The 21,881-nt window shown below is 34.0% G+C and overlaps 1 protein-coding gene across 1 annotated transcript; it reads right to left on the bottom strand.

Annotated features, from left to right (window-relative positions):
- Positions 1 to 949: 949 nt before the first annotated feature.
- On the bottom strand, positions 950 to 2,228 carry LOC146897212 (uncharacterized). The gene has a single exon (XM_085734595.1). The coding sequence runs from the start codon at positions 1,767 to 1,769 to the stop codon at positions 1,239 to 1,241; it is 531 nt and encodes a 176-aa protein (XP_085590721.1). The 5' UTR covers positions 1,770 to 2,228; the 3' UTR covers positions 950 to 1,238.
- Positions 2,229 to 21,881: the final 19,653 nt, after the last annotated feature.

Raw genomic sequence — 21,881 nt, 5'->3', positions numbered from 1 at the left:
TTTTACTGTAATATATTTACATAAGTTGCACAATTTTACTAAAACATGCATTAACCTATCAACATAGAGGACTTTCTTTTGACCAAAACATTAGAGGACTTAATATCAAAAATTCTAAATAACAAAAATATCAAAGAGCCTAACAGTGAAACTCAACGCATTATGGGCAGAGAATAGGAGTATTGCGGTTTCAAATCCGCACCCCAACATTTTAGATGTCCCCGCAACTTTTTACTATCTGAGGTGCACTAACAGGACAAATAACAAATATGTTTGACAAACTGATATAACTCTGTGGACAAGATACAGAATGTGGCAATCAAATGCCACATGATTAACCATGCAAGTTAATCATATGCCTTTCATCGGCTTGGAGTAAATTCATAATACTACTACATATCTGTGTTTTCAAATTCCTTATTTTTCTTCTTTTTGATAAAATTATTCAGAATTATAATTTTAACTAAGCATATTAGCTCAAACAATGAAACAAACAAGGTTCCTTCAAAAACACAGTGAACATAATCCTATAGATAGGCACAGTTCAAATACCAAATAGTGAATACCCTCGAGAGTGAGACAACATATTAGCTCAAACAAACAAGGTTCCTATAAAAGTTTCCACTTTCCACCCAATTATTAACCTTGGCAGCCACTCCAGACAATGCACTACTTTTAGCATGACAAGGCAGAACACCATCTCTATCTATAACTCAAAGTTTGACAACAAAAACAATGCTGTCGTTTAAGAGTGTGCTACACATTAAGAAAACCACATAACAGTTGAAACATCATAATCACTATAGATTAGAAATCTATACACACAAGGTTCATGACATCATTGGAGGACGAAAAACAAAAAGTACTATCATTAATCAATCAAATATTCCTAACATCATCATTGTACATCTAACAAGTTAGAGAACAACAAACAAAAAAACCAAACAAGTACAAAAGGGTTTCTTCTGTTTTTTTCATTATAACCCAATGTAAATAATGTATCTAAAGGGGTTACATAAAATGTGAAAGGGAAACGTAAACTAACAATATCAATATCAAATATACAAAGAGTAGCGTTTGTTCCAACGACTTCCACAAATTCATACATTTTCCATTTCCCTACTTGAAAATCTCAACCTTTCTCTCCCACAACAAAGAATTTCAATTTCAACCCATTAATTCTCTTCTTTTTTTTTCTTTTTCAAATGAATTAAATAAGAAAAGTAAGGAAAAAAAATTCAAGAACAATTCTCATATCTGTCATTGGTCTTCAAAAGTTGTCTTCTTTTGATTACCAAGAACCCAACAAAACCAACCTGCATAATTGCCGCAATGCCCACAAATAAAAGTCCAACCTTTTTGCCAGCATTCATCGAATGCTGCGGCGGGGGCGGCGGGGGCGGTGTTAATTGAACATGGTGGTGCCAGCGTCGGTGGTGGGGCGGCGGCGCCAAACTTAATGAGCTGGGATTTTGATTTTGTGGTGGAATACTCGGCGGATTTTGTGGTGGAATATCCGGCGATGTTGGCAGTGGAGGTGAATTGAAATCCTGAGGCGGTGGTGGAGTTGATGGCGGTGGAGGTGGTGGTGGAGGTGGTGGCGGTGGAGGTGGCGGAGGCGGTGGTGGAGATGACACCATAAAAACTTGATTTTGTTGTGATTGAAAACCGTTTGGATCTTGTATCTGAGATTGAACAACAAAAGCATAAAAACTAAGAGAAATACCGAAAATCAAAAATCCCAAATGCGAATAAAATGTTGAATCCATGGAAGAACAGAGATCGATTTCTATATTGATTAGTAGGGTTCGTAGATACAAAAGGGGGTTTTTTCCACATCTACCCCCAGGTTGAAATTTTGCTGTAAAAATGAAATTAACCCTTTGAATTGAAATCGGTATGGATCAAAATCGTTGATTTGTTGTTGTTAAGGTGAGAAATTGAGAATGAAGGTAATTAGGGTTTTTGATGTTTTCATTGTGAAACGCAGAAAAAGAGGTCGTTTTGGAGAGAAAGAGAAAGAGGGGTTGAAAAATGAAGGAATGTGTGTTCTCTTTCTCTCTCTCCGAGATTGTTTCTGAGAAATGGGGTTGAAAGAAATGGAATGGGGTTGGAGGAGAGAGAAAGAGAGAGATGGGGTTCAACGGTTGGGCTAATTTAGGAGAGTAATGAGCTAGCAACATGGAACGAATCTTCCTACCTGTCATCACTCTTCATAGATTTATTTTCCTTTGTGTCTTTCTAATCAATATACTCAATATTTTATCTAGTTAATTAAGTTTTTCTTTTAACAAATTTATTACCTAATCATAGTAACTATAGTCTTTGATCCAACCGAGTGATCGATGAGTTTCTCTTAAAACGAATCGTTTGATACTTGAGTTCTCTAAATCCGTTATTTTTTTCGAAGTTGTGTGAACTCATGAGATGTACCACCTAAGGAGAAGGGTCGTTCTTCACGCCAAGTGTTGATGATCCTTGTAACTATGCGTATGTGTAATAGCCCGATTTTTCGCTAGATTTATTTTATTATTTATTTATGTGTGTTATATGTGCTCTTATGTGATTAATTGCCTCTGTGTGTATTTTTGGTTGGGAATTCGGTGTTAGAAGGGTATTTTAGTCATTTTGGACTCGGGGGTATTTTGGTCATTTTGAGAGTAAGGGTAATTTAGTAATTTTGATGAGAATTATTTTTAGTGCTTAGTGAGAGCTAGTATTATTTTACTAAGTGCTAGGGAGTTGTAGTAATTTATTTTATTACCGGTAAGTGACCGTTATTATTACATTTTACCGTTAAGTGAGTAGTAACATTTTGAATTAGATTAGTAATGGGTTAGGCCCATTAAGGCATTGTGAGTTGAGCCCAATTAGGTGGAACCTATATAAACTCTAGTTTGTAGAGAAAATATGGTTTTACCAACATTTTCATAATTGAGAAGAGATAGAGATAGAGAGAAGATAAGGGTTTGAAGAGGAAGATCTAGAGAGGGCTAGAGGAGGCTAGAGATTCAAGCTTTGGGAGCTAAAGTGAAGCCTTAGTTGGTGATTGTGAAGAATTAAGGTAAGGGGGTTAGGCTTTAATCATAATCCTTTAGTTTAATTTCTACCCTAATTCTTTGCATAATTGTGGTTAAGTGGTTAATTTGATTTTAGATGTAGAAATTCGTGCTTAATTTTGATGATATGATTATATGCATGAATTAAATGATAATTGTGTTGTTGTTGTTAAATTTGTATGTTAAAATGGGTATATATGAACATGATGAGTTTTTGTATGAAATTGATGATGAATAATGTTGTGGTTGTTAGATTGATGATGAATTCATGTTCAAATGTTGTTGTTGTTGTTGTTGAATGTGTTGTTGATGAATAGATACATTGGGTATCATGAATTGGTGGATTATGATGAGGTTTTGTTGTTGTTGTTGAAAGTTGTGGAAGTTTTGGTGGAATGATGAATTTTGTTAAATTGATTTTTTATTCCAAAACTTGTGTATGTTTAAGTGTTTTGAAGCATATATGACCTATAAACATCTTTGGGATTAAGTTTTGGGGTTTGGAAAGATTAAAAAGGGGATTTTGGGGTGAAAAGGGTTGGAACCCGTGACTGGTTTTTGAACTTCTGGTGTAGGACGCTTAAGCGTGCAGAGGACGCTTAAGCGTGCTCACCAGCGAGCCAAAAGCGTGCTCCAAGCGAGAAACTCCCAGAAGCTACTGGAAGTTGGACGCTTAAGCGTGCAGCTCCCTGTTCAGCCATTTTTGAATTTTCGCTTCGTGCACTTGGGGACCAATCCGGGCTTTCTAAAATATTTCTTTTGACTTGTTTAACCTCTGTTTATACATCTAATCCTACTGAATCTTCATTTGAATCAAATTGGACTTGATCTTGTGAATCAAACTTAAACTTTTGAAAAATGGTCCAAAAACATCGATTTTTCGAAAACTCGTTTTTCTCGTGAAATTGAAGTAGGATTAAGGTTGTATAATGTTTATATGATTTCTAAAAATGGTTGTGATTGGTTTCATTAAGTCTTAACATGTTTTGCTTTGACAATGAGATTCTTTGGTAAAAATGACAAAGAGAGAGATGAACTTTGGTAATTTCATGATTTCGTCGTGTTTAGCCGGTGAAACGTAATTGTATGCTCTACTGCACTTATATGTGGTCTAGAGATATACTTAGTTGAGGCATTGAATCTTGTTTACTTGGTTTTGGTTCAAAAGCTTCAATTATTTTAAAATGGTGAAGTTAGAGACGAACTTTGATGAAAATGGTTTTATGAGCCGAATGCGTTATAAATCCTCTATGGATAGTTTGATATGAATGTAAGAAGATGTTTGAATGATTGTTAGGTGAAGAATATGATGTTTGTTATCATGTGTTGTAATGAATGGAGTTGTTGAACTTTATGATAAAGATGAATGTTGATTATAGCCGTTGAGTTGTTGTGAACATATGCAAGTGGATTGAGTCATATGGTCATGCATCATGGGTGACGACCTTGAGGAGATTTGGTACCACATGCATATATGTGTCGAGTTAGGCGCATATCATTATAGCATGAGTCTTGAATGTTGCATTTAATGATGAATGTGATGAAGGTAGTTGATGTATGTGTGATGAATACATATATTTGTGTTATTCGGAAATGTTATGTGAATGAATATGTAGAGGTTAATTATTCATGTTATTAAGTGAAGAATTGAAATGATATATATATATATATATATATATATATATATATGTGTGTGTGTGTGTGTCAAGTTATTTGTATTGATTATGATTAATGTAATGCTAACCTCCAGTGGTTTTGACCGCCTACCTGTCTGTATGGATGGGTAGACGTTGTGCAGGAGTAGTTGCTTTCGGTGAGTGCTTGGATAGCGGGAGCTATCTCCGCTATCGGTTGGAGTCGTAGGTTTAGGCTCTGATTAGGGTCGGTGTCTTTATGTTTTGTTAGATTCTGTTTATTGCCGGATTCTGTTGAGATTGGTCCACTTGTTGGGACTTGGAGAATTTTTATATGATGATGTATTTTTGACCATGGCATGTATATGTTGGAGATATATGATTTGTATCCGCTGTGACTATTGAGATGTTTTACATATGCATAATGATTTTGGAGTTTCGTTGAGACGTAGCGTCTATTTCTTGAATATTTGTTATATTCGTGTGTTTTATCGCTTTAATAGAAATAGGGCGTTACAGTATGCTTGTCCTTCAAACGGGCATATACATGTAAATGATAATTTGATGCCAAAGTCATTTAGTGTGCTAGCATGTAGCGAGTGAGTATAAAGTAACGTAGTCATGTATGAGAGAATATTCGTTATTTATAGTGTGGCTCTAAATGATACGCATTTGGTTGTTGCTATCCTCATGCTGAATTTGTATCACATAAACTCAATTTGTTATGGAAAATAGATAACATAAGGTTATTATAATATTTGCATGCATTATATGATGCTAGAAACGATTAACCATATTAGTACTTCTATAATCCTGGTGCGGAGATGAGTTGGTTTCTTGGGATGACGTTGGGAGTAGATTTTTGTGTTGAATCATCTTTTATGTCGATGTGAGCACCTAGGGTGGAATTGGTATTTGGACCCCGTTATTAAAAAGCAAATCATTTACGTAGTTTTCAATTATTTTTCAAAACACTTATATCAACTAAAATTGATTCAAAACATGCGATTTTTTCCACTTTATTGTACATATTTGGTCATTTGGGTTTGAGACAGAAAAATGGTGATTTTTATATCTTTTTCTTGTTTTCGAAGGTAAATGATTGATAAAACATTAGAAGAAATAGACTGTCGCGTCATTTTTCGGAGATCAAGGCTATTTGATTAGCTTTTGACTCACTTGATTATTTCACGACCGAACATTTTATTTTTTAAAGAAAAGGGGGAAAAAAGTTCAAACCACCCCATTTTGAAAAGATTTTGGGTTCGGGGGTTAGTTACATAAATGGAAGGTATTAGCACCCTTTATGTCCGTAGTACTCTACGGGAACCTCTTGGTTTTATTAAATAATGTGCTATAACTTGCTTATTTTGAAAAAAAAGAATTTTAAGTGATTAAAAAAAGGAGGACCTAATTATCTACATTTTATTGATTTGGAAGGACAAAGTCCTCTGCCTACGTACCCGTGAGGGATCAAAACCTCGTAGTTCGGGGTTAAAAAACTGACGTTTGATTGGTTGAGTGTTTTTTAATGTTTTGAAAAAGGTTTTAAAATAAAAGAAAGCCAAAGTGGCAAAAACGTATTTGTTTGTGTTTTTTAATATTAAGAAAAAATGGACTCAAAGTAAAATTAAATGGATTGAAATTTGATTAAGAAAAGAAAATAAAAAAGACGTCACTTGATTTAAGATCAAGGTTTATTTAAGAAAAATATTTTTGTGTTTTTTGATACTATTTGTATGTTTTTGTTTTTTTTTTGAATAATTGGAATAAAAAAACTAACGGAGCAGAAAATAAAAGCGTAGGAACCTTATGGTGGCGTTGAACCACCGCGAGGCCCTTTAACCTAAACTACGAAGCATGAAAGTAAAGCATGCACACACGCACGCACACATGCATCTAAGCTATTACAAAAAGCCTATTATACATTCTAGGGTCTGCGGAGAAAATAAACATGCATGATAAATTTACATTAAAGCCTAAATATACATTCTAAAACCCGTGCAATAAAAATAAATGACAATAAAATAAATATGTAAATATGCATGAAAGTAAACCTAGACTAACAAATGCATGAACGATTTTACATTGCGCCCATTTATACATTCTACACCAACGCGAATAAAAATAAATTGCATAAAATAAATATGTTAAATAAATGAATGGTAAATATGCAATCTAATCTAATAAACATGAAGATAATAAAGTGCAGAGAAAATAAAAGATGCAAGAAAAAGATTTAAATGCATGGAGAAAAGAAATAAAATAGTGTGATGCAAACGAGGGGGGTGCAGACAGTAACCAGGGGGTGTTAAACAGCAATTTCGTAGAGGAAAATAGCAAGAGAAAAAAAAATGCATATGGGCCTTGCAGAATGGGTCATGGGTCAAGGTTTAATGGGTGATGGATCGGTTTAGGATATAAATGCATTTCCCATGGTTTTTCCTCACTTTTGTTTCATCGTCTCTCTCTCTTCACTTAACCAAAACAAAAATTGCTCTCTTCTCTTCTCTAGTTACAAGAACACAGACATGTTCTTTCTTCTCCCTTTTTAATTTTCAATTTCTTTCCCCTTTTTGCAAACAACACTAAAAACTTTCCCTACTTCTTCTTCTTATTTTTCTTTCTCCTTTCTTTCCTCTTCTTCTTGTTCGCGCTCCTGCTTCTTCTTCTTTCTTTTATTTTTTTAATTTTTTTTTAATTCAATCTCCTTCTATTCTAACAACTTATCACAATCAAAAATCAATAAAACAAACACATAGATGAAACAAGACTTGTACCTTTCCTTCCTTGTCTGTCTCGATGATTCGGATTTGAATTCGAATCCGGTTTGATTTGACTCGCGTTATCCCGTTTGTGGAGCGGTTTCTGACTTGAGATTGACGGCTGGTTTGATGATGGCCTCGTGTTGATGCTGGTGACGGTTGGGATGGCGTGTGTCGTCCTTCGAACCGGTTTGCGGCAGTGTACCTTCAGTTCGGTTTTGATTTGCTGTTGAGGTGCGGTTGGTCAATTTGAGCAGCGGCTGATGTGATGATGAATACGTCTGGAATTTTGGTGTTTGTGTTGTGAACGTGTTCTTGTATTGTGCTTGAGTTGTTGAGTCACTGTGTTGCGAACTGGTTGATTAGGTTGTTGGTTTGTGCCTAGGTTATGCGTGATGGAAATTGTTGTAGGTTCTGTTGTGTAATTGTTCGTGTAAAGTTGTTGTGATGATTTGGTTTGATGCAGGGTCTTTGTGGTGAATTTTGGCCGTTGAAAATTTGCAGGTTATTGGTGTAGAATTCGGCCGTTTTGTGCGTTGAAATTCACCCCTTAACATTGTGTTTTGCAGGTTGTTTTATAGTGTTAGGATTCTAGGTTAAGGTTTGTTGAAAGTCTGCTGAAAATTTGTGGCTTGGGGAGGAGAATAAGCAGTGTTATTGCTGGATCGATAAGGCCGAGAATTGGATTGGGATGGAGGAAGAAAGAATGCGTACATGCTGTTTTTTTGGATGAGGACCTCTTTTTTTTTGGGATTTTAACAAATAATAATAATAATGAAAAAAAATGAAGAATAAAATAAATAATGATAATAATAAAAACAAGATAAAGACTTAACAAAAATGACAATTAAAAAGGATAAAGTTTAAATTGAAAATTAACTAAAAAACAATAAATATTTTTAAAAGCAAAATTAAAGTTAATTAAAATTAATTTGAAAATCAGATAAAAGATGGAAATTAAAAATAAAATAAACACCACTGTGAGAAGAGGGCCCGACTCGGAATTAAATAAAATGAGGTATTTTAAAATACCTCTCTGCCGAATTTTTCACTGAAAAGTCGGAGACTAATCAAGGTTAAACGACGTACGAATGTAGGGTCCATCGACACGTGTCAGTAGTATTTTAGGTCAAAAATTGGGGTATGACAGATGCCCCTATTTAAGTTTCTTCGTCCGGAGATTTGAAGATGGAATCTTTGATTCGATCGGACCGAAGAGACTTAAATAAAAAATACACCAATTTTGGACCTAAGATGCTATGAATGCTCGTGAAATATTTGTATGAATGCATGACGACAAAGTTGACTTGACTGAGACGAGAAACAACGACGGGATACCCAAATCCGTTGAAGAATGGGATCCGACTCCGCTAAGGGGAATGTAGTTTCACTGGGGAAAATGATTGTCTACTACCGTATTGGTTTGGAACGATAGCTTAATGAAGACAAACTTTTTAGCGACATCACTTGAACAGCTAAACTGGGGATGACACTGAAGAAAATAAAATGTGATTCCAAACTGAAACATGACGAGAGGTAAACTCAAGCGGTCCGTTGTTTAGGACTGGCAGCTTGAAACAAGGTAAAAAAGACTCAAGCGGTCCGTTGTTTTGGACTTGCCACTTGAAACAAGATAAAGGTGGACTCAAGCTGTCCGTTATTTAGGACTTGCCACTTGACACAAGATAAAAGGTAGACTCAAGCTGTCCGTTGTTTAGGACTTGTCACTTGACACAAGATAAAATGTAGACTCAAGCTGTCCGTTGTTTAGGACTTGCCACTTGAAACAAGATAAAGGAAAACTCAAGTTGTCCGCTGTTTAGGACTTGCCACTTGAAATAAGATAAAGATAGACTCAAGCTGTCCGTTGTTTAGGACTTGCCACTTGAAATAAGATAAAGATAGACTCAAGCTGTCTCCATTGTTTAGGACTTGCCACTTGAAATAAGATAAAGATAGACTCAAGCTGTCCGTTGTTTACGACTCGCCACTTGAAACAAGATAAAGGTAGACTCAAGCTGTCCGTTGTTTAGGACTTGCCACTTGAAACATGATAAAATGCAACTTTTAATTTTTTTATTAATATTACGCATAAACGGTAAAATAATATCTTTGATTCAAAATATAACACAAATATATTTAAAATCAACATAACATAATAATAAATTAAAGAATATATTCAAAACATATGAAGTAGTAATAATATAGATTAAGTTAATGAAATATATAGGATTGAAAAACAACAAAAAAAAATATATTAATGCAATAAATAATACTAACAATAATAAATAGGTATGAAAATTTACTTTTGTAGTTCGGTTTAGTTTGGTTTTGAAAAAGTTATCCAAAATTTGATCTAATCCTAGCAGTTTTTACTAAACAACATTCAAAGATATTTGATTTTTTGCGGTTTTCGATTTTTTTAAATCTGACTTGCTTTTTTATATTATATAGGTTTGGATTTGAGCACCCTTGTGCACAACTACCACTAGAGATATAAACGCACCTTGCCAAGCAAACCAACAATTTGCTTCATGAATCAATTCAGAGAAATATGAAGAAAAACATGGTAATATCTCTAAGTGAGCACATAATATGCTTAACGAATTAAGGCGACATTGAAAGACGGTTTTTTGAGTTGAAAAAGATGTAACCTTGAAGAAAACTTATTTCACTAAGCGGACATAAAATTCGCTAAGAAAATCTTCACTTTTCAATCCATTATAAATAGAACAATAACTGTCATTTTTAAAGTGTTACTTTGATACATTTCAGTACCATAACCAGAGGGAGAGAGTGACTAACAGAGAGTGTGAAATGTTTGAGGAGCTTTAATGAATCAACTTCTACAATCTACCCCTTCTCAATATGTATTGTAAGGTTACCATGTGTAGCTAAATAACCCTTTTATTGATATTAGAATTAAATTATATATACTCCAATGTATCATTTGTTAACATGTTTGTTACGATCTTGTTTTCATTATATAGATGTTCTATTCTAACTCTTGATACTTTTTCAGAGTGATGATTTTGAAATTGGTCTTTTGATTTCTTTTTAATTGCTTGGAAAAGTTTTTTTAAATAACGTGTCTAAAATAAATTCATTTGTGGATGCTAGTTGCTAGGAATAGGGCAAGATTTAGAGTCATAAACCAATATCGGATCTTAATGTTATCATCAAGGTTAACCGAGAAAGGAATCAGAAGTTAATCGATACAATAGATCTCTCGTTGTTTTTTAGGAATGAAAATCTATGAAGAGTGACATGCAAAGATACAATTGGAAACTGAAAAGTATGTAATTTATTAGGAGGATACATTGGAAAGTGGTTGACAAAGTCTAATCCCATAAATCTCATCTTTTTGTTATTTTGATTTCTAATTGTCAATTTTATACAAATTCTATGAAAAACAAACATACTATACTTTCTACTTAAAATCATATTAATTGTTGAAAGGCATTGATATCGCATGAGTCCTTGAGGATGCAGTAACTTAATACTTACTTTGATGTGTTAAAAGATGTGACATCGGTTGTTGAATCAGTTTGATGCTCTTAAAATGGGTTTCTTTGTTAGATGATCCATAAGATAATTGAGTTGAAACTTTTAGACACATACCCTTAAACAATCTTCCTATACTCTTAGTTATTTTAATGGTAAATTGGGTTAGAATTTTTTCTTATCACCAGTTAATGGTGAATTTGAGAAAAATATGTTGATCAACAATGGACTCTTGTACCTAGATTGTGAGAATAATATGATTTACCAAAAGAGAAGTTTCATGATTTATTTATTATCAACAAGTGATAGACCTTTTCTCTGAGGTGGTGGATTCCTCGTCACCCTTTCTAGTTAGGGAGGAGTTCTTATCTTCTTACATTAATCCATAAAGTGTGGAAGTGGAGTTGTGCCACATCTTTACTCCTAAGGGTTTGTTTGGTTTTACGGAGAGGGAATTTAATGGAGGAAGAGGAAAATGAAGTGAGATATTTTAATTAAATATATGTTTGATTTAAAAGAGGAATGAAAAAGGAGACAAGAGATTTTAATTAAATATATGTTTGGTTCACAAAGCGAATGGAGAGATTAAAAAAAATATTTTTTACCCTTAAAATCATACACTATGTTTTAAAACCATGTGTCCCTTTATCATCATTTTGATTGTGCATCTCATGAAAAATAAAAAAATACAAACACAATATTTTCACTCAAAAACATCCATAAACAAACAAAAGAGCATACAAAGAATCTTCAAAGAGGCTAAATTCCAAGCACATTGCACATAATCTTGGCACAAACAATAACACATTATCTTATACTGCTTAAAATTTCATATAAGCTACACAATAATCGGATATGTCAAGTTTGGTACATTAATCCTTCAAAAAAAAAGTTTGGTACATTAAATACATAACAAACTAGGTTTCTTTGAGCGTATGAATAATGTAATATGAAGTTAGATAGGCCACACAAGTTATCTTATAAAATTCCTCTATTTGATTATCCTTGAGAAATGCGCCATATCACTGATCCACAAAACCAGTAACATCATTCTATGTTGCAATATGATTTTAGAAAGGGTCTTGTTAACCGGTGCCCCCGGGGCACTGGTTAAGGAATCCCAAAAAGGAAAATTTTAATGAAAAATAACACCTTTTTGACTTTTGAGAAATTGATTACACAATTTCCGATGTAAAAGTTACTATATTTGCTTCCTTAACCAGTGCCCCCGGGGCACTGGTTAACATTTCCCTTTTAGAAAAAGTAAAGCAATCAAGTAATTTAGGATTTAATATAAAAAAAAAAATCAAGGGTAGCGTTGTTTATATAATAAGTTAATTTTTATCAACCCTACCCTCCCCTCAAAACCCTCCTAAATTTGGAGGAACCAACAATTGTTCTTTATCTCTTTCCCTCCTAAAAAATTGAATCAAACAAACTTCATTTAAAAATATATCCTCTCATCCTCTCTAAAAAAAAAACCCCTCTAAACAAAATTCTTTATTAATAATTGATAGGTATCGGGACAATCAAGGTATTTTTAATTTTCATATCAACATAAACTTGCAGTAAATTTTTGCAGTTCAACAATTTATATAGTTATAAGTAAGGTTTGAGAAAGTTTATTCGTTTAGAAACTAAAATAAGTAAACTTGTTGAAAATAGACTTTCTTATAACTATTTTTTGAATGTATCCTTGTGATTGATTACATACATTCAAGTAATCATTGATATCTTCACATAGACATTTCTAGATTGCCGAGAGAATTGCTCTGAACCCATAATTCTTCATTCTTTGATCCTCTTTGATATCTCTATCTATCAAATATAATATCAAAGGAAAAGAGATAAAATTAACATTATTGAATATAAAACCAAGTCAATAAGTGACATTCAAAGTATATTCACAACAAATCAATTTTGTCATTTATCAAAGGCAATATCCTAAAACATGTAATCAATCTTGAATTACCAAGATTTGTATTTTTGTCGTAATGTCTTTAGCATCCTAAAAATCATTGTTTTTCTATGTATGAAAAAAGCTTGGCGTTAAGAGAGCACTTATTCTCAATTTATACATTATTTACAAAACATGCTCTCTTTTCTTTCCACTTTCACACCATAGAATCATATAGTCTTGTAATATGTTCTTGTTTCAATAAAAAAAAATTATTTTACTTTCTTTTTTATTTATTTTTATTTTAGAAGATTGTCGATGTGATGAGTGAGTAATCTTTCCCTTGTCTCTGGATCATGGAAAATAGTTTTATGGTGAACTTTCGATGATCCTTTTTCTTTTGTTGTGAGAATTCAAAATCCCAATCTAGCCTTTTTTTTTAAAGCAAAATCAAGGTGACATTACTGTTGAAAGACAAAAAGGTTGATGGAAATATAAGGCTACACAAAGGTCTTGAATCAGGAGAAAGCTAATGGTTTTTGGGATTAAATGTGTAATAGAATTCAATGGGTCTTACAAACATAGAAACTATGATAATAAGGAGCTCTCTTGGTAAGGCACAACTTTTTTTTCTTGCAAGAGAATAAAGGATATTTTAAGAGTTAGCTCATCTTTAGACAATGATTTCTCAAAATAATTAGAAATGATTAGGATTTGAAATTGTTTATTTTAATGAGAACCCCCAATGATTCCAAGGCATATGCTTTTATAATTTGCATACTTTCAAAACCAAAACAAGAATCAACCTTTTAAAAACCAAGATAATTCATAAAAAACACTTAGAAAAGAAAACCATATCAATTCTAACAAGTCCGTATGGATTCGATACTCTTGATTACGATGATCTACTTATGCATTTGCATACATACCAAGTTTTTGACGTCATTACTGGGGACTTGTGGAAAATCAATGTAAATTTATCTTTTCATATTTTTTAGTTTAGAAATTTTTCTTTTATTTCCTTTTATTCGGTTTGTTTCTCTATTTTATTAAATGAGAATAAAACAATCATTTGTTTTTCCAATGGCTAAAAATATATCTTTAAAACATTATTCAATCCCCACCATTATGGATCCACATTAAAGTGTTGTTAGCCCCATAGTGAATTCTTACGATTTTGAACTTAAGCCATATTTATTGTCTATTGTACAACAAAACCAGTTTTCCAATGTACCAGTGGACGATCCAAATCTTCATCTTGCTATTTTATTAAAATACTGTGACACATTAATAATGAATAAAGGTGCCGTTTAGCCTGGGAAAGGCTAATTTTTCCCACCATGGGAAAGTTAGTTTTTGACCATTAGATTAAATAGGGAACACGATGTTATCATGGTCTCTCAACACACAATTTTTCCCACATCATCTTCCACCACACCCTACTCCAGTTCTCTCCTACCTTTGTGCCATTACCTCATGAAGCAAAACAACCTCTTCCGATTGTAACTATGGCTTCTACCGTAACACAGCTAAACAGATCTTGCTCCTCCATCTTTTCTTTAATTCAACACTTACCCAACAACACTTATACAAATACTGATAGACTTCTGTGGTTTCTCTATTAATATCAAAAGAGTCATCTTTTCTTTAATTCTTCATCTTTATACTCACAAAATCCATAACTTTTGGTTTCCTAGTTTCTCTATCAATAACTAGCATCAAAAACACTTTTTTCAGCATAAACAAATGAATAAACCAGCAGGTAAGTTAATTCCAAAAAATTCAGTACATATGATTGTTCATTTTTACATCTTCGCCAAATTAATTCCAAATCCAGTAGTATAATCGAACATGGTGGTGAAAGTTAATCAAATCCAAAACCATAAAATAAGAAGAGAGATAAGAAATTGAAAAAAATCCAAAATTATATCAATCTTTGATCAAATAATCACAAAATGTAGAGAAAGTGAGAGAGATCTGGGTGTTAGGCATGGTGGTGGCAGTTATGATGGTTCTGAGAAAGAGAGAGAGAGAGAGAGAGAGAGAGAGAGAGAGAGAGAGAGAGAGAGAGAGAGAGAGAGAGAGAGAGAGAGAGAGAGAGAGAGAGGAGTTAGAGAGAGAAAGTGAGAAATCAGTTGGTAATTGTGAGGTTGAAGAGAAAGGGAAAACAATATAATCTAGTGTGGAGGGAATATGAAAAGAGTGTGTTCCTCATATGATCTAATGGTCAAAAACTAACTTTCCCATGGTGGGAAAAATTAGCCTTTCCCAGGCTAAACGACACCATGAATAAAGTCACAAGTGGCGGACATACAACTTATTTTCTTCCCCCTTTCACTAAGAGATAGAGCGAGAACTTGACTACATTCATTGCCATTTGATTCCATTTCCACATGGGATGAGCTAAGAAAAGCTTTCCTACCGAAGTATTTTCCCCCAATCAAAAGTTGAGAAATCAGATCACGAGTTTTTTCTTAAACAGAGGGGGGGGGGGGGGGGGGGGGGGGGGTCTTTGTACGAAGCTTAAGAACATTTTAAAGAAATGCTATGATTATGCCCACACCATGGGATAGAAAAATGGTGATAGTAAATACATTATATAATGAGTTAACCAACACAACAAGGATGATCGTGGATATGACGGTCGGAGGAGCCCTGATGAACAAAAGTGTAGATAAGGCATATGAGCTCATAGAAACGATGACGATGAATCACCATCAATAGGAAATCGATACATCGACACCCTTAAAAAGAGGGGGCGAAGGAATGAGGTTGCAGTTTTAGATTTAATTTTGCAAAAAAATTGAATCTTTATTAAAAAAAAATTGAAAAATTGAGTGTCTATGACATCGCTCTAACAAACCTCCTTGTGAACTGTGCAGGATCATAGGGCACACTCTAAATGAATGTCCATTGCCAATAAATGGTTAACTACACTAAACAACGGGGTAACGCGTAATCTAATACCTTCAATACGGGTTGGGAAATCACCCAAATTTTTCTAATAGGAACCAAATTTCCCAACAAATTGGTTGGACCTTCCGGCTATCAAAGAGCACCAACCAATCCTCAAAAGTCTAACGTAGAGCTTATGATGAGAAATTTTGTCTAAACTCAAAATGAGGAATTTAAAACACAAAACTTACTTATCAATAAAGCTTTAAAACAAACGGGATCTAAAGTTGACTCATGACCACTCATAATGTTGGAAACTCAACTCTCCCAAATGGTTCAACAGATGGAAACCACCTCTAAAAACTCTAACACCTTTCGAGTCAACCAAAACCTAATAAGCCATTTAAATGTTATCAAAATTGTTGAAAGGAAAGACTTATAAAAAAAAAACTAGGGAATAAGTAATAAAAATAAAAGGATTTGACACACGATCAAAACTCATTACACATTTAATTTCAACTCACGATTTAATCTAGTTATTAGCACATAAGGATCACAACAAAAGACTACATACTTAGTCACTCACAACTTTAGTTAATGACTCCCAACACATGAACACTTCACATTAAATTCAATTCAAATACAAGTGTGCACATATCATTTACATATATTATTTGTAAAACACAACATCTTGATAATATTATATTTCTCATGTTAGTCGTCTTAGTTTATCAATTACATAATTAATTCATTTAAAACACTCTTCCTAAGGCTCAATAATTGACTTTGCCTCGTATAAAATAGGAAAATAAGACATTTTCGTTCATCCTACATACCCAATACCTATTATTTACGTATGATTCAACTCATATCTTACCTTAGTTTCGTTCATCCTACATACCCAATACCTATTATTTACGTATGATTCAACTCATATCTTACCTTAGTTTGAATTGTGAAACCCTTAAATCTCTGACGAGCATCTTCGAAGGTGAATCCATTGCTCTTTTTTTTTTGTTGGTGACCGGGTTTGAACTCCGGACCTTGCATATATTATGCATTGTCCATACCACCTGAGCTAAGCTCACGAGGACAAAGTGAATCCATTGCTTAACAACTAACAATACTCCTAAGGTACATTTATTAAAGATAAAATTGATTTAATAAAAAGAGAGAAGTTTTTTAAATAATAAATAATTAAAAAATTGAAAAGTTTACCAAAACAACAAAAACATAATTATTTAAAACCCACATTTTGAAAAATCATTAATTTAAAGAGAAATGGGATAAACGCTTTGATTTGCTTCATAATATTTCTAACCTTACCCCTCATCTAAAAGAATGGAACACTGAAACTTTTGGGAATATTTTTAAAAGGAAGAATGAACTTTTGGCCAGGTTAAACGGGATTCAGAATAGTCACAGTTATGGGTACAGTAGCTTCCTTGAGAACCTTGAGAAGGAGCTTCACGACCAACTTGCTATAACCCTTTACCAAGAAGAGTGTCTTTGGTTCCAAAAATCTCGTAGCAAGTGGATTGCAGATGGTGATCGAAATACTAAGTATTATCATTCCAAAACAATCATCAGAAGGCGTAAAAATAAAATTTTGACACTCCGTGATGACTCTGGTGCTTGGATTGATGACCCAAATATCTTGAAGAATCTTGTGCGGAATTTCTATACGGATTTATTTAAAGAGGATACTCCTAATCGTGACTCTATTGTTTCCTGGACCACTTATCCAAATGTTGTGGGGGAATACCATAACAAACTTATTTCTAATGTCCAGCTTAATGAGTGCAAAAGAGCTTTGTTTGATATGGGTCCGCATAAGGCACCTGGTGAAGATGGTTACCCTGCTATCTTCTTCCAACATTGTTGGGATAAGGTGGCTGACTCTTTGTTTAACTTTGTCAAACAGGTTTGGGTAAATCCTTCTCTCATTTCTTTTATTAATAATACCCTTATTGTGACGATTCCTAAAATTGAGAAACCAGAATTTGTTTCTCAGTTTAGGCCTATTTCCCTATGTAATGTTATATATAAAATCATTTCTAAAGTGATTGTTAACAGGATTAAACCTTTGCTTGATCGTATTATTTCTCCATACCAGTCTAGTTTTATTCCAGGTTGTAACATACACCACAACATTATTGTGGCTCAAGAAATGGTGCACGCCATGTCTAAAATGAAAGGTAAAAAAGGCTTCATGTCTATCAAAATTGATCTAGAAAAAGCTTATGATCGTCTTAACTGGAATTTTGTGGAGAAATGCTTAGAGGAGTGCAAATTTCCCCCACAAGTCATTCAAATCATTCATCATTGTATTTCGTCTCCGTCGTACAAAATTATGTGGAATGGTGAAAAAACTGATACCTTTTATGCCACTAGAGGAATTAGGCAAGGAGACCCCCTTTCCCCTTATCTTTTTGTCATTTGTATGGATAGATTGTCTCATATGATAGCTGATCAGGTAGAAGCGAAATATTGGATTCCTATGCGCGCAGGCAGGTATGGTCCACAAATATCTCATTTACTTTTTGCTGATGATCTTCTTCTTTTTGCAGAAGCCTCAATTGAACAGGCTCATTGTGTTTTGCACTGCCTTGATACTTTTTGTCAAGCCTCTGGTCAAAAGATAAATAGAAATAAAACTTGTGTATATTTCTCCAAGAATGTTGATACCCAACTTCGCGAGGATATTTTACATCACACAGGGTTTAATCAGGTCAATAGCTTGGGCATGTATCTTGGGGCTAATCTTGATCCTGGAAGGAGTTTGAGAGGCAAGTTTAATCATATTGTTAATAAAATTCAGCGTAAGTTGAATGGTTGGAAGCAACAATGTTTAAGTTTGGCAGGTAGGATCACTCTCGCTAAGTCTGTTATAAGCACGATCCCCTACTACCATATGCAGTATGCTAAAATTCCCAAGACTATATGTGATGAGATTGATAAAATTCAGCGGGGTTTCATTTGGGGAGATTCTGATCAAGGTAGGAAAGCCCATCTTATTAGTTGGGATGTTTGTTGCCTGCCTAAAGTTGATGGCGGTCTTGGATTTCGACAAACACATAAGATGAATGAAGCATTTCTCATGAAGATCCTTTGGAATTTGATTAAAAATCCGAAAGACCTTTGGTGTAGAGTTCTTCGCAGTAAATATGGACGTACTAATGACCTCATTGCAAGCATTAGCGCACAACCTTATGATTCTCCTCTTTGGAAAGCCTTGGTAAACATTTGGAATGATTTTAAAGGTCATATGGTGTGGAATGTTGGGGATGGTCGTAATACTAATTTTTGGCTAGATAAGTGGGTTCCTAACAATGGAGCACTTATGTCTATAGGTAACCAGGCCTACATGGATACAACTCTATCAGTTAGGGATGTTCTTAGTCCTTCTGGAGATTGGAACATTAATTTCCTCGTAAACAACTTGCCAGCTGACACTGTTAATCAAATTCTTTCGCTTCCGATCCCTAATGATGATGATGGTCCAGACACTATTGGGTGGGGTGGAACCAATACCCACCATTTCACAGTTCAAAGTGCTTATTCTTTGCAGCATCAGGATTGCCCGGCTTTGGAGGGTGACTGGAAAAGTATTTGGAAGTGGCATGGCCCACATCGCATCCAAACCTTTATTTGGTTGGCTACGCATGGGCGCATTCTTACAAATTTCCGAAGGAGTAAATGGGGTGGTGGAATCTCTCCTACTTGCCCGTGTTGTGGAAATGAAGATGAAACTATTCTTCATGTGCTTCGCGATTGCATCAACGCTATTCAGGTATGGCTTTACATCGTTCCATCTGATTTTATAACTAATTTCTTCTCTTTCGATTGCAGGGATTGGTTCTTCAATAACCTCAACAAGAAAGACATTGGGACGAACACTTTAAGTTGGAAAACAACTTTCATGACGACATGTTGGTACTTGTGGAAGTGGAGGAATAAAACTATTTTTGAAGCTGGTTTTATTAGGCCGAACAACCCAATTTCTTTAATTTGGAGATTTGTCCAAGATATTGAAGATTGTAACCTGGAGCTTGTTCGTAAAGGTCAAAAGTTGAATGAAATCATCTATATAGGTTGGAAGCGGCCTCAAGAAGGTTGGATCAAGCTTAATAGTGATGGTGCTTGCAAGGATATGGGGGTTATTGCTGGATGTGGCGATCAAAGGCTACACTAAGAAGATTGGAGCTTGTGATGCCTTACATGCTGAAATGTGGGGGCTATATTTGGGTTTGGATATGGCTTGGAGGGAACATTACTCTCATCTTATAGTGGAAAGTGATTCAAAGATTTTGATCGACATGATCTCTGATAATTTCAAGTTCAATGGGAATATTCCTGTTTTAGTTCACCGGATCCGGAAGCTGCTGAAGATGAGTTGGAATGTTCAACTCAACCATACTTGGCGTGAAGGAAATAGGAGTGCTGATTGGCTCGCTAATTTAAGCATTTCTACAGATCACTTTAATTTTCTAGTGTTGGAGTCTCCTCCTTGTGAGGTCAAAAGAATCCTTTTTGATGATTTATCCGGGGCTTGCATGCCTAGGAATGTTCGATTAGCTTCTTAGTTTTGTTTTTTTTTTTTTGGGCTTTGCCCTCTCTTGTACCAAAAAAAAAAAAAAAAAAAAGAAAAATCATTAATTTGATAAAGAATGAACAACGATCACGTAAAATAAATGAAAATTAAAACACTCCTTAAATAATTAATAGTATTCTTTTCAAAACACATTTTATACAAAAATAAATTCAAATCAACTATTGGTTCTCAAGCGATATATTAACCCAGGAGCATTTGGATGAAATGGTAATTGATCTTTTCCAACTTAACTAAAGATTTTGGGTTCAAATTCAGCTCTAGACATACAACAATGTTATAATTTTTTTTAAAGAAGAGCTTTGTCATCCATTGTGATTCTAACCGGTTCGAGAAATTAATCTATGCAATTGCATGCGAAGGATACACGATTCACACAAAAAAAAAACACGATATTAACCCTAAAAAGCAACTAAAAAATATCAACTTGTCAGCTCTATTGCAATAGTTTTCTTTTTAGTTTAAACTTTGAAATAGCTTTGTGGCCCAAATAAGGCGGGTCAAGTGCAACCTTAGTACCATTGAACTAGACTGGGCCATAACTCATAGGTTCAAGATAGTTGGTTTTAGACACCTCAAAATTGTTCATCTTAGTGAAAAATTCTAATGAAAATTTTCAATCCAATCGAATTTTACACAAAAATTTCGGATCAAAAGTTACAATCTGATCGAAAGCCTATTTGAGGAGTCTAAAGAGCAACTATCTAAGCTCAAGGACTTCCAACAAAATGTATCGGCCCAAGTAATCTATTAGCTTCAAAATTTGTCTGGGCTTAGACAATTGCAATAGCGCTTGGGCTTTTAAATTTATATATTCTTTGAAATTTGCTGTTTACACTTTTAACAAGGCTGAAACACACCAAAAAAAGACGTAAATGGTCATCGGCAGTTAACTGCTGCTGGTTAAAATCTATTGACAGTTAACTACTGATGAGGTTATATTGGTAAATTACTAGTGTTTCCTAGCATTGAGTGAAATGTGAACAACATTATTTATATTCTTTTATCCTTCCAAGTTTATTTATCAATTCTAAAAAATTACTTTAAAATGTAAGATAAATTGACTGATAATATAGGTTACAGCAAACAAATAAGTATTGATTTCTTCCGGTAAAAAACGTCGTTATAAAAAGTTCAAATATTAGTTGTAAAAAAATTGAGTTGATTGGGACATTATACATAAAAATATAATCTATTGCATGCATATTTTCAGTCTTAACTCTCAAGTTCTTCGAATAAATCAACTATAATAATTTAGAGTTCAACTGAAAGATAAGTCTTGCAGTTAATAGTTAATACCCTCTTGCATTGAAGAAGAAGTAATTTGTTGGTTGGTCTAATTTATTTTCATCCTTAAAGAAAGATTTAGGTAAATATTCGTAAAATTATATGTTTAGATTTTTTTTGAAGAATTTAAATTAACACATCTAAATTGACAAGATAATTGAACATGAGACTTTGAGGAAGAGCACATTTCAAACTTCTAAACCAACACAACCAGATCAACCTAAATGA

Source organism: Medicago sativa, chromosome 8, assembly GCF_051527215.1.
Source record: "Medicago sativa cultivar Bolivia chromosome 8, Bolivia_mono, whole genome shotgun sequence".
In the NCBI taxonomy this organism is placed as follows: domain Eukaryota; kingdom Viridiplantae; phylum Streptophyta; class Magnoliopsida; order Fabales; family Fabaceae; genus Medicago; species Medicago sativa.
The sequence above is the reverse complement of the archived record's forward strand: the minus strand, read 5'-3'. Positions and strand labels throughout refer to the sequence as shown.